The 16741-nt window shown below is 40.2% G+C and overlaps 1 protein-coding gene across 1 annotated transcript in view; it reads right to left on the bottom strand.

Moving 5' to 3' along the window:
• Nucleotides 1–215: 215 nt before the first annotated feature.
• The window catches only part of LOC307131806 (inactive phospholipase C-like protein 2), an 84159-nt gene continuing 67633 nt past the window's right edge, over nt 216–16741 (bottom strand). The window contains exons 5-6 of the mRNA XM_079825744.1: nt 14892–15001; nt 216–2897 (exon numbers count right to left, since the gene is read on the bottom strand). Coding sequence (XP_079681870.1) covers nt 2703–2897; nt 14892–15001 — 305 coding nt within the window. The 3' untranslated portion in view covers nt 216–2702. The remainder of the gene's footprint in view (nt 2898–14891; nt 15002–16741) is intronic.

Genomic DNA, 16741 nt, shown 5'->3' with positions numbered 1-16741 from the left:
CAGAATGAGTGTGACAAGGTCTTGACTTAATTAGCTGCAAATGTAGAGTGTCTGATACAGTAACAAAAGGCTGAATGGAACAAAAGAGCAGCAGCATCACTAACAAATAAAGAAGGGGAATATGGATGGCAGGATGCCTTTGTGTGAAGCAGAAGGTCAGAGACCAGTCAGTTAATGATGACGGACACTCTGAACACATACAGTACACCTGCATTACACCACAGAGGAAGGTCAATTTATTTATATGTTGTGGATTGCATGAATAATGGCATTCACGTCATATGTAAATATATGTCTTTGGATGAAGTCATAGGACACTACAAGAGAACCCAGACATATTCTGGAGTCTTTCAGATGGTTAATTATAAAGAAATGATTCGAGAAATGCAAACATGAAGGAATTCAAAATCGATGCCACAAATATCATCTTAGTTGCAAATGTCTGTATATGAATGTTTGTAAAGGTTTGTTCCAACGTCACGCGTCTTTGGATGTTGGTGGTTTTCCTGTCCCTCAAGATAGTAATGACAAAGTCTTGGGTTTGATTCCCAGGTGACCCACTGACAAAATGATTTTCATGAATGCACATCAAGTCCAAGACATTTATGATCTTCTGTCATCTACTCTTAACGTTCAAAATTTGGGGTCAGTAAGTTTTTTTTAAAGAAAGGCATTAAATTGATCAAAAGTGACAGTGAAGACATAATGTTACAAAATATTTCTATTTCAAATAAATGAAAAAGTTATTTTGAACTTTCTAATCAGAAAACCCTGAGAAAAAATGTATCACAGTATCCTCAAAAATATGAATCGAAGCAGTGCAACTGTTTTCGGCATTGATTCAAATATGAATGATGGATTTCTGAAGCATCATGTGACACTGAAGACTGCTAAAAAGTCGTCTTTTTCATCATAAGAATAAATAAAATTTGAAAATATATTAAAATAGAAAAAAGTTATTTTAAATTGTAATAATATTTCACAACAATGTTACTGTTCGTACCGTATTTTGATCAAATAAATGCAGCCTTGTGAGCGTAAGAGAGAAAATAAAAATCTTACAAACCCCAAACGTTGAAATGTTCTGTATGTCCTTTGATTTTCTGAAAATGTGACACAACACAAGTATTAAAAAAATGACCTGGAGACTTTTCTGATGTCATGTGGGCTTTATAAATGACGGACATCATCTCAGTAACCCAAACTATATTTCTCGCCCTCACCCCCTTGTCTCCCCAACATTCACATTTCCTGTTCCTGTGAGGTAACTGGTACAGAATGACACCTGTTTACGCAAATATAAAATAACCTCCATTTTCATTACACCTACCCACAATATTAACAGCAGTAACAACAATATTCATAACAGGGTGTATTATTGGGTGTGATGTGTTCTTAATGAGATGGTCAACTGTCTTTACTTTGACTTCAAATGATTCATTCTTCCTTTATTGAAATATTTGTTTCCTTTTATGATCGTCAGTGGTGCTTTTCTCAACAACTGAGATCCGTATTTTCCCAGAGTTTCTAATCTTACCAGTAGAGCGACATGTCCAGTTTCCAGTTTAGAAACAATATACACACTTTTTCTTATTCAAAATACACCACATACGCATCACACATACGTACATACACACAACACACACACACACACACACACACACACACACACACACACACACACACACACACACACACACACACACACACACACACACACACACACACACACACACACACACACACACACACACACACACACACACACACACACACACACACACACACACACACACACGCGCGCATGACCCCTGGAGATAGGCCCTTTTAGGACCAAGGTGTATTGAGCTGACAGTTTTAAAAAATAATTTTAAAAATGTGTGGAGAAGCCAGCAGGGGGAGTGAGAGAGTCTTCAGTTCTATGTTGGTGTAAATGAGGAGGTGTCAACTATGTTGGTGTAAACCTTTGCCTTTATAAGTGAGTTCAAATGTACATTTAATTTTCTGTTTTGCTTAGTTTCCTGACTCTCTCTTTGTTAGCTCAAAATGCAATACAGAATTTAGCACTTTTTGAAAAATCTTTCTCAATATGGAGGTTTATGATTGATAGACTTACTGCAGCCTAACATCAAACTTCACAAAAGAAGATATTTTAAAGAATGTTTAACTGTTTTTAGCCATTCAATGAAAGTCAGCAGCCTCCAAAACAGCTTTGGACCCTATTGACTTTCACTATTATGGACAAAAAACACAAAAACAATTAGCCAATTTTTCAACACATCTTCTTTTGTGTTCCACAGAAGAAAGAAGGTCATAAATGTTTGGAACGACATGAGGGAGAGTAAATAATGACACAATTTTCATTTTTTGGGTGAATAAATTAAATTAGTGCATACGATTGAGATTATTTGGGGCTAGAGAAGATGATCACCAGTAGCTGAGTCACAGGAGTGCAGGTCACTATAATCCTTTAAAAAACAACTCCATGGTGGGGATACCAATTTAAGACCCAAACCCGGCATTATGGAGCTGGGAACACTGATCAAAATGAAACTGTCTCCAGTGTGTCCTTCACTGACTCAATGCACCTGACTCTTTCCTTTACTGCTCCCTTATTCTGGACTAAAGAGGCAAAGACCAACCATCCTCACAATGTGTATAAACAAAAAAAACCTAAAGATTTTTTTCTTTCTCTCTCTCTCTCAGTGCAGGGTGGTGCTATCCGTCTCAGTCTCGTGGATGGTGTGGAGGGGCCGCGCATGGGGAGGCAGTAGAGGAGAGGCAGGGGACGTGGAGGCTCCGTTCTTGGCCAAGCCACACGAGTGAGCAGCACATTGAATCTGTCGCAAAGTATCTATCGCTTCTCCTTTCGCGTGCTTCAACAGGTCTGCCTGGCCCTAAAAGACAGGAAAACGGGAAAAAAAAGAGAAGCCATTTAACCATGAATGTTCTGAGGTTTCAGAACAATCAAATCCATGCAGGAGGTGTGATCAAGTGTGATCTTAACATAGTATGAATGAATCTTAATAAAAGTAGTTACACACACACACATACACACACACACACACACACACACACACACACACACACACACACACACACACACACACACACACACACACACACACACACACACACACACATGTTGGGTTTTCATGTTTTACGGGGACTTTCCATAGGCGTAATGGTTTTTATACCGTGCAAACCGTATTTCATATCCCCCTACACTGCCCCTGCCCCTAAACCTACCCATCACAGGAGAAATTCTGCATTTTTACATTGTCAAAAAACATCACTTAGTCTGATTTATAAGATGTTTTCCTCATGGGAACCAAAAAATGTCCCCACAAGGATGAGGATTTCGGATATTGCCATCTTTGTGGGGACATTTTGTCCCCATAACGTAGGGATTAACAGTCCACACACACACACACACACACACACACACACACACACACACACACACACACACACACACACACACACACACACACACACACACACACACACACACACACACACACACACACACACACACACACACACACACACACACACAAACAGTCATTTTCATGGACCATGGACTTTTAGTTTGTTTCTCTTCAGTTACCCGTTTCCTTTTTTTATATTCCCCACCACTAATCTGTTGTCATGGAAATGTATTTGAGTTCCTCTAAGTTCTCTGTTCATTTGTCAGGTTTCGTCAACATATGAGTGAAGTTCAGTTAATTTAATCTTCTGTTTCTGTATTATGAGTAAGCCTATTTTTCTTTGTAAATAAAGACTGAGTTTATCATATTCATCGTGCCTGCTAACCAGCCATTTAGTGACACACACAATTTTAAAATGTATTTTAAACAAAAAAAATGTATAAATTGAATTAAAGTAAATCAAAATAAATTAATAAATGAATGAAACAACACAATAATGCTTTATATAGCATGCTTGTAATTGCAAATAAAACACCCTAAAAGAGTATTAACCGAAATGTGACAAACAGACCAAAAACACAACTGTTCTGCATTAGATGGTTTTTAATTTTTAAGGAAACCATCAAGAATACCATTGAACATATACACAGTGGTCATATAACTGATGGGTCTGTGCAATAGAAACAAGATGAACAAAAATTAGCCTATCATGCCAGAACAAGATTTCAGAATGTGTTTAAAGTTGATGTTTAATAAAATAAATAAAAAAAAAGATGCTAAAAAATAGATGAAATGAAAATACTGAGAATAAATGTGCCATATAGTATAATCCTTATATGCACCGAAAGGATCCAGCCTGCAGGGGTCAGTCTAGCACAAGGTGATAGAGCACATGAAGTCGGTGGCACTGCATTCACAACAGCACAGCTAGAATATTCCCAATAACCTCTGTAAATCAATGCTCTTTCCTTCGTCTCTTTCTGGAAATGTACCAGAGGGGACTGGATGAAGGGGACAGAGACATTGTAAGAAGATGGGACAGGGAAGGGAGGGGAAGGAGGATCAGGACAGTTTGTCTCCTCATCCTGTGTGTGTCCCTTAAATCAGTGTGCCAGGGAATGTATAAGTGTGTATGTATGCATGTGTGTGAGAAGACATTTTGAAGGGACCTAATAAATAAATGCTAATATACAAGGACATATTACCAAACCGCGAACCTTCACCTGCAAAACATGCACAACCACACATAAATTTGCTTTCTATCTCTCTCACAAGGACACCAGTTCTTCCCAACCTTGTTTTTTTTATTGTTATAAATCTGAGCCTTGGACAAAACTAGCAATTTCCCTGTCAAATGACTGGATAATAAATGATTAGATATGATAAAGTGAAGCTTATTTGTCTATTTCAGCAGTTCAAATCCAGATGTAACCAAACTAATTTCTCATTTATGATTCAAACATGAACCAGCCGATGAAGAGCTTTCAGGACATTGGAAAACTGCATCATGAGGTCACCTATTGGAGGATCAGAGTAAAACAGAATTAACTTTACTCAACGTGATGACAACTCCCAAGTAGAGCACTGCAACATCAGCTGCACTGCGTTTTTACTCATTCAGACTGCAGAGACACTCTTTTATGTGTCCTGACGTGAAACAGACAGGACAGGTGAGACTAGTACAGGCGGCTGATGATTTTCCTGCATGTGCTCCAGTATGGGTCCTCCGAGGACACCTGCATGGGTGCCCAGAGCTCCTTGACCTGGATAGAGGAGTCTTTTGCCATAAATAAGTGATATATTTTAAAACGGATGAATTATGCATACGGGCGTGACGCATATAGACTCTTAGGCTGTGAGTAGAAGACAGGCAAAGAGCACTGCAGCGAGACAAGGTAGTACATACTTTATAAAGTCTGGAAGAAACACTTCTATGTACTGGGTGACAGTTTGATGTCAATTCCTGGAGTCAGGACTCATCTAACTCATCCAAATGTGTCACAAGGTCAAATTAAGCACACAATTGTGGTTTATGAGCAAATTTCAATTTCAAATGAATGATTAGATATTTATTTTTTTCAGATCTGAAGTAATTTTCATAAAAGCCATAATTAATAAAAAAAAATATTAAAACCTTGAAAGAAACATGCCACTTCTTTCTTACTTGGCAATAAATACAACTAGAGTTTGATATTTTGTTGTGTAATTCAGTGATTGTCAAACTGGGGGAGCCACAAAGTGCAAGGGGTCTGTACAAAATTTTAGTTAACATCTTAACTTTGACAGCCCTAACATACACTCACCTAGCCTGGTTAAAACCAGACCATTCTCAGTAGTGACTGAGTTATGGTCTGGCAAAGCTTCATAGACAAATCATTTCCAAAGGGGCGTCACCAACGGGCGTCGCTCAAATGTCTCTGGGCGCAATTGGATAGACCTAAAACCAATCAGAGCGATGAGGGAGATGACGTATGCAGAGCGACGGAGAAACATCTGAAACTCTGGCCATTTCTCAATATGCGTTCTTGTCTGTACCACTGTCTATGGTCTGTGCTTGTGTTCTCAAATAGGAAATGTCCCCGGTTTACATTTTAGAAATCTGGTCACCTTACCTAAACCACATATTAATGTTTAATTATTTTTAAAATGTAAACGAAAAGAGGCAGGGTGTTTTATACTTCGTTTTATTATAAATATATAAGATAATGAATGTAGGCCTAACTACGCGTTGCCTGAACCACATGTGTGTGGCTAATATGTGTAAGTTTTTGTTTAGTTTTTTTATGAAATGAGGCAGTGGTGTTTTATGACATTTTGTACGCGAACTTCTGACTTGCGTGGAGAATGAACTCCCGATGACGGTAATAGTTAATATTAAACATATTATAGCCACACAAAATCACAAATGTAGTGAAGGCAATGCATATTATCTTCAATGCATGTATATAACAAAACGAAATATTTAAAAAACCCGGCCTCTTTTCGTTTACATTAAAAAATAAAAACATGTAATATGTGTGCATAATATAGGCTATGATTATCACTGTAATACAATGAGATATGACATAAAACAAAATCCAGTCTCTTTTTGTTAAATGTTAGTTTAATGCGTGATCAATATCCATTTTAAAAGTATAAGTAAAAGGTTTAAGAAGCTATACAATACATAAAGCAATTCAGTCAAAGAAAGTCAGCGCTATGAGACTACGATAAAGTTTAATAGCTTACAAATATAAAGTTATGAAACTTCACTTTGCCCTCAGACAAAACGATCTGTCAGGGAACAAATTATAGATTAATGAGAGCAAAGATCAGCCGTTAGATCTACACAAGACGAATCATATCTTCACATCAGAGCCAGCGGCAGACGGCAGAAAGACTGGCCGAGGAAAGGCGCCTCTCGGTGGGGTTTATGAGCAATTGAGCGCCGCTGGTTCACTGGAGCTCACAACTCCAAAAACGGCAGATCAAATTTTCAAAAAGGCGCTCTCTTTATAAATAAACCACAGATTTGAGCTTTAAAAACAACTACATTCTCGCCTGAAAAGGACTTAAAACTATATTTTGTGAAACATTAACACTACCAGAGGGCTCTCGCTAAGACAAGCAAGCTGGTAACTTATTTCAGACTTTTGCCGAATCCAGTCGGTAAGACAGCGATAACATCTTTTTTAGATATGAAGGCTTCTAGTGTTGTTCTTTGCTCTGGTTTTAACGGAATGGGAAAGTTTAAATCGCTTAAAACAGCCGCGATAGCTGATAGTGATGTTCCACTGCTGCATCCATCTTTAGTTTGTAGTCAGTGTACAGAATCTGCTTCACTGTCGCTGCGCTGTCGTCATCGTGTAAAGCCCGCCCCAACGTTTCTGATTGGTGCCTCGATTTCTGGGGTTTAGAAATGGGTTTGAATGGGCTCTTTGCCAGACTACTTGCAGAGCAAATCTAAATTTGCCGGAAGTTGTCTGGGTTTTCCCAGGCTAACACTCACCTAAAGGATTATTAGGAACACCATACTAATACTGTGTTTGACCCCCTTTCGCCTTCAGAACTGCCTTAATTCTACGTGGCATTGATTCAACAAGGTGCTGAAAGCATTCTTTAGAAATGTTGGCCCATATTGATAGGATAGCATCTTGCAGTTGATGGAGATTTGTGGGATGCACATCCAGGGCATGAAGCTCCCGTTCCACACATCCCAAAGATGCTCTATTGGGTTGAGATCTGGTGACTGTGGGGGCTATTTTAGTACAGTGAACTCATTGTCATGTTCAAGAAACCAATTTGAAATGATTCAAGCTTTGTGACATGGTGCATTATCCAGCTGGAAGTAGCCATCAGAGGATGGGTACATGGTGGTCATAAAGGGATGGACATGGTCAGAAACAATGCTCAGGTAGGCCGTGGCATTTAAATGATGCCCAATTGGCACTAAGGGGCCTAAAGTGTGCCAAGAAAACATCCCCCACACCATTACACCACCACCACCAGCCTGCACAGTGGTAACAAGGCATGATGGATCCATGTTCTCATTCTGTTTAAGCCAAATTCTGACTCTACCATCTGAATGTCTCAACAGAAATTGAGACTCATCATATCAGGCAACATTTTTCCAGTCTTCAACTGTCCAATTTTGGTGAGCTCGTGCAAATTGTAGCCTCTTTTTCCCTATTTGTAGTGGAGATGAGTGGTACCCGGTGGGGTCTTCTGCTGTTGTAGCCCATCCGCCTCAAGGTTGTGCGTGTTGTGGCTACACAAATGCTTTGCTGCATACCTCGGTTGTAACAAGTGGTTATTTCAGTCAAAGTTGCTCTTCTATCAGCTTGAATCAGTCGGCCCATTCCTCTAGCATCAACAAGGCATTTTCGCCCACAGGACTGCCCCATACTGGATGTTTTTCCCTTTTCACACCATTCTTTGTAAACCCTAGAAATGGTTGTGCGTAAAAATCCCAGTAACTGAGCAGATTGTGAAATACTCAGACCGGCCCGTCTGGCACCAACAACCATGCCACGCTCAAAATTGCTTAAATCACCTTTCTTTCCCATTCTGACATTCAGTTTGGAGTTCAGGAGATTGTCTTGACCAGGACCACACCCCTAAATGCATTGAAGCAACTGCCATGTGATTGGTTGATTAGATAATTGCATTAATGAAAAATTGAACAGGTGTTCCTAATAATCCTTTAGGTGAGTGTATATACCATATATTAGGGCTGTCAAAGTTAAAATGTTAAAATAAAATATTTATTAAATATGTTTAATGCAATCATTTTAATGTACTGATTACTAATATTTTAAAGGGGTCATGAATTGAGAAATCAACTTTCCCTTGAGCTTTTGATATATAAAAGGTCATCGTACTATAAGAGTATCCTGTAAGTTCCAAAGCTGAAAATTTAATTTTTAGTAAGATAAAAGCTTTTATTGACAGCCGGCTCATCAAACGAGAGATCTGTGAATTTGCCTCCCTGTGATGTCAGAGTGCAGTGAAACGCTGCCTCAACCGAAGAAGAAGAACACCTAATTCTGTAGCCCCACCCACCGATTCGTGCATGACATGTAAAGGTAAATAACATAGGTCTACGTGGCTCTAAACCGGATCGAGCTACCAAGCAATAAACATACCGTTGAAGATTACAAAATAGCGTGCAGTGCCTGGTTGTGGAAGAACACTGTGGCGAGCAGCGAGGCCGAGGGACCGTGAGGGCGGGACGAGGCGGCGCTCATCAGAGAGGATGAGCGCCAGCTGCGAGCCGCAGCGATCTCGGCCCTTGCGGAGGAGTGAGGGAGTATAAAGGAGGAGCGACGACAGTGAGGGACGAGAGAGGACCAGGCCCCAGCGCTTGCCTGGAGCCGGAGCCTGCTGTCGTCCGCCGCATAGGGGAGGAGCAGGGAGCGCGGGATGGGGACTCGCTTCCGGCCGCCCTCAGAAGGAGGAGCCACCGCCGGCCGCCAGGGGGCGGAGGAGTCTCGGGCCGTCCACCGAGCGTCCAGTGCCACCGCATGGCACCGCGAGGAAGAGCCTCTCGGCTGGCTGAGGACCGAGCGGCAGTGTGTCTGGGAACCGGACCAGAAATTTTTTTTTTTTCTCCTCTCTCCACTCTCTCGTCTCTGTCGCTCCTCATGCTCCCCGCTCTGTTCTCTCACCTCGCTGTTCTTACCCCCAGGTCCCGCGGCCGCCGTGATCGCCCCCCGGGAAGGGGGGGGGGGGGAGTAGAGCGCAGACTCGGGAGTGCCCCCCGGCCTGCGAAGGGCGTTGGGGGTATGTGGCGAGCAGCGAGGCCGAGGGACCGTGAGGGCGGGACGAGGCGGCGCTCATCAGAGAGGATGAGTGCCAGCTGCGAGCCGCAGCGATCTCGGCCCTTGCGGAGGAGTGAGGGAGTATAAAGGAGGAGCGACGACAGTGAGGGACGAGAGAGGACCAGGCCTGGATTTTGTGTTATGTTTTATTTTGTGTTCGCTGTCGTCCGTGAGGGGCTGCAGCTTTTTATTTTCATTTTGTGTTTATTTGTATGTAGGCGACAGTCGTCCGCGAGGGGCTGTCGCCGCCATTTTAGTTTGTGTTTGTTTAATTAAAAGTTATTTTGAATGTCCGCCGGTTCCCGCCTCCTTCTTCCCGTACAAACAACCTTTACTACAAACACATTGCTGCATAAGCTTCCTTCGGATTCCAAAATTAGGAATGCGGTTGATTTTTATTTTGAATGAAGCTCCAGCTCACATGGGTAAGACATTGCGTGTTTGTTAGCTTCATTTCACTGCAGATTCTTTTGTAAACAAGAGACTGGATTTGCAGACAGAATGAGATTTTAAAAAACGCTAGGAATGGTGCAACATACTTGTGTGGGTAAAACATGTTTTTTTATATGTTATAGTATGCATTGTCACAGATCATTTGACATCTACTGATTATGTGTACGTGTCTAACTAAACATAATTACCATGCTGTCACAGGCTGGAGTATCCTTTGTATTTGAGGTATTGTTGGTTCATTGTCCTGCAATGTATGGGCCAGGGCTTGCAAAATCGCTAGCCCGACGTCCCGGGGCTAATGTGTTTTCCAGTTGGGCTACCAAAATGTATCACCGGCCTGCCCGACGGGCTATCTTAAATAGTGAAATAAAAATGTTTTTCTTAATGCGCATTGTTCACTCTTGGCTTGTTATTTGAAGGAAAAATACAATCGCGAAAGTTTTGAACATGCTGATTTGTCTGCAGTGAAGTTTTGCTGATGCATGTACTTGGCTTGTGTGTGTGTTAGTGATGCGCGGTTCGTGGTTATATCCACTGATCGGGCGGGCCAAGTAATAAAAAATAACATTCCAATTAATTGCGGGTGGATGAGAGATAAATCATTGTGTTTGTTTGATAAAGACATTTTGCGAGCCCTATTGGCGTATCATTCCGGTTGCTTTTTTTCCACATTGGAAGTTTTAAAAACAATTCCCCACGTGTACTGATGGGGGAGTCGCAGCTCATTATAATATGCAAAACTGTTATCCAATCATAGCAGTGGGCGTTTACTTCCGAGTCTTCAATGCGTCACACTCATAAAAACCGAGTGTTTCAAGAGCTAGGCTCAAAACCAGGGTAGAAAATAGCCTATTACTTAGTCATTATGATGTTTTTGAATGTAAAAACCATGCAAATGTTGTAAGTTGACCTCAGACAACAGTATGAAAAAAGCCAGTTCATGACCCCTTTAATAATTGCTGTTGTGCATTGACAATATAAAATCCAATTATTTATTTTGCACTTAATATTTTTTTCACTCAGCATAAATGGATTTTACATTAACATTAAGCAGATGTTTTTATCCAAAGTGACTTACAAAAGAGTCTATATATACAGTACATGAACAAATATATTTCTGCCTTTATACTTTAAGTAGGGTTTAAGAAACACTGATCTAATGCAGGGACATTAATACATTTCAAGTTTGGCTTACTGCATTCAGGCATGTGTATGTGGAACAGAAGTAAATAAATCAGCTCATGTACACTAGGACACACAAACAGGAAGGTTTATGCCAGAAACACACGGTTCAATCCCTTTTAGGTCTTTAGTGCTTTAGTCATCTAATTAAATTAAAGGCTTAATTAAGACAAAAATCTGCCCCACACCCATGTGCTACATACCTGTTCTGCAATGGCACACAAACCTATTTTCACAAAAAAGCTCTCTATACTTATATTAAATACAAAAAATTGCTATTAAATATACTACACAGATATTCTAAAACCTTGAGATTTCAACAAGAACAAATTGCCATTGACACAGCAATTAAATCCACAACAACACCAGAGACCCATCCGTATTGTTGTTCCGCAATTTGACACTTTCATTAACACTATCGCACACAAAAGGTGACATCTAATCTTTGTTCTCAATGTGTCTGGTTTATCTGTTTACATAAGTATGGACACAATTAATCTGTTAGAAAACATGGCACTTTAGTGAAGCTTATCTTATCATGAACACCATAAATATATCAACACATCTGCAGAGAGATAAAGAGTGATTAAACGGAGAGGGAGGGAAAGAAGGGGGAGAGTGGGGGAAGAGGATATTTTCCCTTTATGACGATCTTATGTTTTAGCATGTTGCCAGATCTACAGATAAAGATGTCAGATGATGCTGTTAACAATGTGCACAACTCAACTATCACAGTTTTGGTGGGTTAATAGGTAAGACTGGAAAGGCCCTTGAGCATCACCGCTGGTTAATTATCTTTCTTACTACTGTATGGTATGTATGCACAGTATATCGCAATGCATTACAGTCATCTAATGTTCAAAAACTAATAACCTCTATTTATACACACACAACACTTTTAATGTTGAAAAAAGAGTTGCCATTGTTACTCACTAAGGCAAAATTTATTTGTTTAGAAATACAGTAAAAATAGTAATATTGTAATTTAACCTTTTTTTCTATTGTAATATATTTTAAAATGTACTGTATTCCTTTGATGGCAAAGCTGAATTTTCAGCATCATTACTGCAGTCTTCAGTGTCACATGATCCATATATATATCCATGATATATGGTGTATATATACACCAATCAGGCATAACATTATGACATTATGAAGTGAATAACACTGATTATCTCTTAATCACAGCACATGTTAGTGGGTGGGATATATTAGGCAGCAAGTGAACATTTTGTCCTCAAAGTTGATGTGTTAGAAGCTGGAAAATTGGGCAACCATAAGGATTTGAGCGAGTTTGACAAGGGGCCAAATTGTGATGGCTAGACGACTGGGTCAGAGCATCTTCAAAACTGCAGATCTTGTGGGGTGTTACCGGTCTGCAGTGGTCAGTATCTATCAAAAGTGGTCCAAGGAAGGAAAAGTGGTGAACTGGTGACAGGGTCATGGGTGGCCAAGGCTCATTGATGCACGTGGAGAGTGAAAGCCCATGTGGTCCGATCAAACAGACAAGCTACTGTAGCTCAAATTGCTCAAGAAGTTAAAGCTGGTTCTGATAGAAAGGTGTCAGAATACATAGTGCATCACAGCTTATTGCATGTGGGGCTGCATAGCCACAGACCAGTCAGGGTGCCGATGCTGACCCCTGTCCAATGCCGAAAGCACCAACGGTGGGCATGTGAGCATCAGAACTTGACCACAGAGCAATGGAAGAATGTGGCCTGGTCTGGTGAATCATGTTTTCTTTTGCATCACGTGGATGGCCGGGTGCGTGGCTTACCTGGGGAACACATGGCACCAGGATGCACTATAGGAAGAAGGAAAGCCGACGGAGGCAGTGTGATGCTTTGGGCAATGTTCTGCTGGGAAACCTTGGGTCCTGCCATCCATGTTGATGTTACTTTGACACGTACCACCTACCTAAGCATTGTTGCAGACCACATACACCCTTTAAACGGTATTCCCTGGTGGCTGTGGCCTCTTTCAGCAGGATAATGCGCCCTGCCACAAAGCAAAAATGGTTCAGGAATGGTTTGAGGAGCACAACGAGTTTTAGGTGTTGACTTAGCCTCCAAATTCCCCAGATCTCAATCCAATCGAGCATCTGTGGGATGTGCTGAATAAACAAGTCCGATCCATGGAGGCCCCACCTCGCAACTTACAGGACTTAAAGGAACTGCAGCTAACATCTTGGTGCCAGATACCACAGCACACCTTCAGGGGTCATAATGTTATGCCATATTAAAGTGCTCCTATTATGCTATTTTAAATGTTCCAAATTTTGTTTTGACGACTTGAGCAGGACTTTGTAGTGATACGCTACTCAATTTGAGGTACATTATGAAATGTATCAACTGTAATTCCTCACCATCAGCATTAACAAGAGTATGTCCATCAACAAACTGATGTGTGTGTATATATTTCTAATTTATTGCGGTGCATATGCGGAAACTGTATCAATATGTTATATTGATGTTAGCCAAGCACTAATGTGAATGACTGATGTAACATTAATGTTTGCAAAACAAATCTTGCTCCACCCTTTATCTTTACTCAAAGTAGAAAGTATGATAGACAATCTGCATTAACAAACACAGTTTTAGGTAATAGTGGCCCACAGCTGATTAGCAAAAGTATTTCAGTAAGACAGTAATAACAGGAGTTAGCCGGTTAGCTGGAGACCTACACAATATAAAACACAAAAGTAGAAAATATAAACATCGATAATTAATAATACTAACAGGTTGTAATTCTGAGGAGCAAGCTGGTCCAAACAAACTGAGTAATTACCAATCTTTCAAGAGCAAGGGTTTTGCGAATCCTATGTTGAACTCCAAGATTTGAGAAGCAGTCGTCAGTAAAATTATGTGTTTCTGGGCGTGTCAAGTTGTTCGTGGGCATTATGCAAACGTCTGTTCTAGTGAACCGTCACATAGTGAGATTCAAAACAACTTCGTTTAGGAGATTCAGAGTCGATTCTTTCTTTTAGGAGACAATTACTTCTTTATCGCGCAACTTTGCAGAATGTTTACATTCACAAACAGCGATATTATACACTGCATGAAAGGAAATATTTGAAAAACCATAATAGGGGCACTTTAAGGACAATAAATACTATATTTGGCAAAACTTTTGTATGAGCAATAATATTAAACATGGATATAATTGCACTATACACTGATTTTCATGTCTTTCATAATCTACACACATATTAATAATATAAATGATCATGTTCCGTTCCATTGCTTTAGAGTGCAGGTTTAAATATCATCTACATTGTAAGGTACACAATGATATCAAGACAAAAGCTATTTAATTGTGGTCTCGACTAGCATGAAATCTGATTGGTTGTGGTTGAGCTGCCTGCCAGGAAACACTTTGAGCAGTAGCACTGAAAGCAAACCTATTAGTAACCCTGTAATGATTATCCCCTATACAAAAGTGTTTTACCTTGTCCTAAATAAGATAAAGAAGAGGAGACCCTGGTATATACATCCCTCAGTCCATAATATACAAAAAAGGTACAAACCTTCAGCACAGTGATGTTCCAAGCGTAACTCTCCATGGCCTTCTGTAACTTCCTCCCTTTCAGTCCTTCTCTTGCCCCAATTCGATGCAGATCCTCATGAAAGTCCAATCCTAAGAGTCCAATCAAGCAACATTTGTTACAGCATTTATGAAAGATACAGACAATAATTCCTAGCCAGCATAACGTGAATCTAAAGAATATGCTTTGTAAACATATGGGCAAAGACATCACAGAGTAACATGGGCGTGTTGTTATTGTTAGAAGCTGTTTTTTTTTCTGACACGCTGCCACAGGGCACCAGAATCGCAGTCGTGACTCACTCCATATATCATTCATAGCAGAGACAGGAAAAAACAAACAGAGCACTGTGACGAATAGATGGATGGACAGATGGATGTACTAAAATGCAAATAGTATGTGAAAAAAGTATCTGCTTCAAACAATAGAACTGATGAAAGGCAGAGTGTACGATTCAAAAACGTTTGTTAGCAGCATCTAAGTGTTAGAAAGTAAGCCAATCTGAAGGCAGATAAAGAACCGCTGCTTAGTGCTTATGTTGACAAAATCTAACAAAAGTGGCACAAATGATCTCTCAACTAGAACAGTTTATATCAGACGACTCATCAAACAAATGCCTAGTAAACAAAAGACAATTTTGTGCTAATAGCCATCAATCCCTTCTACTGTGGCAGCACATGTGACGGTATCAGATGTCATTACCATGGTGCTTTGATATAAACCATGGAATTAAATGATTACTGGTATTTACATGATACTCCAAAGTACTTCAGAGAATACCATGGTACTTTCTGTTGGTGAATTCTGGCACAATCCTTTTCCAGTTTACATGTTGTGACTTTATATCTCAAAAAGTTACTTTTTTATAGATTTATTTCCCTTTTTAGATAGTATAGTGTAGACAGGAAGCTAAGTGGGAGAGAGAGGGGGCGGATTTGAGAAAAAGGTTTGCGAGCCAGCACTCGAACCCATGCCGGAGCTCGGCCCAAGAGGCTATCAGCTCCGACTGTTTCTTAATTTTTTAACAGGCTTCCATTAATATGACAACGCTTATAAGAAGCAACAGCAAAGTAGAGCTAAGATCGGGCTAAAAAAAAATCAAGCCCAAACCTATTTGTGTCCCCCATTGTGTTGGAGCCAAGCCCGGCCTGAAACATTAACTGGCATTATGAGCCCGAGCCCGATTTTAACCCAACCATTTTTTTAAAACGTGGGCGTTCTGACGAGAACAAGCCTGTAATGAGCAAAGGGGACCGGTGTACAGCTCAATTATCCGCTCTATGCCAGCGCGCTCCACTCATGAACCGCTCACCGGTAAAATGACCTTCACTCAAATCCCGCTCAGACATGACATTTATCTGTACTGTAGCCTACTATACTTGTTGTAGCCATTAAACAATGTATTTTGTTTCATATTTATGTTTTAATATTATAATGTTATTTTTTAATTTCATCTGATTATGAAAAGTGCAAAGATGCGAGTGGGTCAGAAATGATTTGGACTTAAGTTTTGTAGAAAGCCTTTCTTTAAAGTAAATTGTATCTTAATTTGAATCAATGTTTCAAATACTTACCTCACAGACATGAGAAATATGTGTATAGAAAGCTTGGAATGTCTACTTTTAAACGAAACAATTCAAAACGAAAATAAATATTTAAGCAAAGCGCACTGTTCACGCGAGCAGCTCATGAAGGCATCTCAGAGCGTTTCTGTTCTAAATGCTGCGCTTCATCACTGCATGTGCTGCGAGTTTAACACACATTTTTAGACTAATCCTGTCTTGTGCAACTTTGTACACATTTGTTTCTTAGTTGTAGTAGGCCTATTAGTT

This window comes from Gobio gobio (genome assembly GCF_949357685.1).
Source record: "Gobio gobio genome assembly, chromosome: 1".
NCBI classification, from domain to species: domain Eukaryota; kingdom Metazoa; phylum Chordata; class Actinopteri; order Cypriniformes; family Gobionidae; genus Gobio; species Gobio gobio.
Note: the sequence above shows the minus strand (reverse complement) of the source record. Positions and strands in the feature narration are given on the sequence as shown.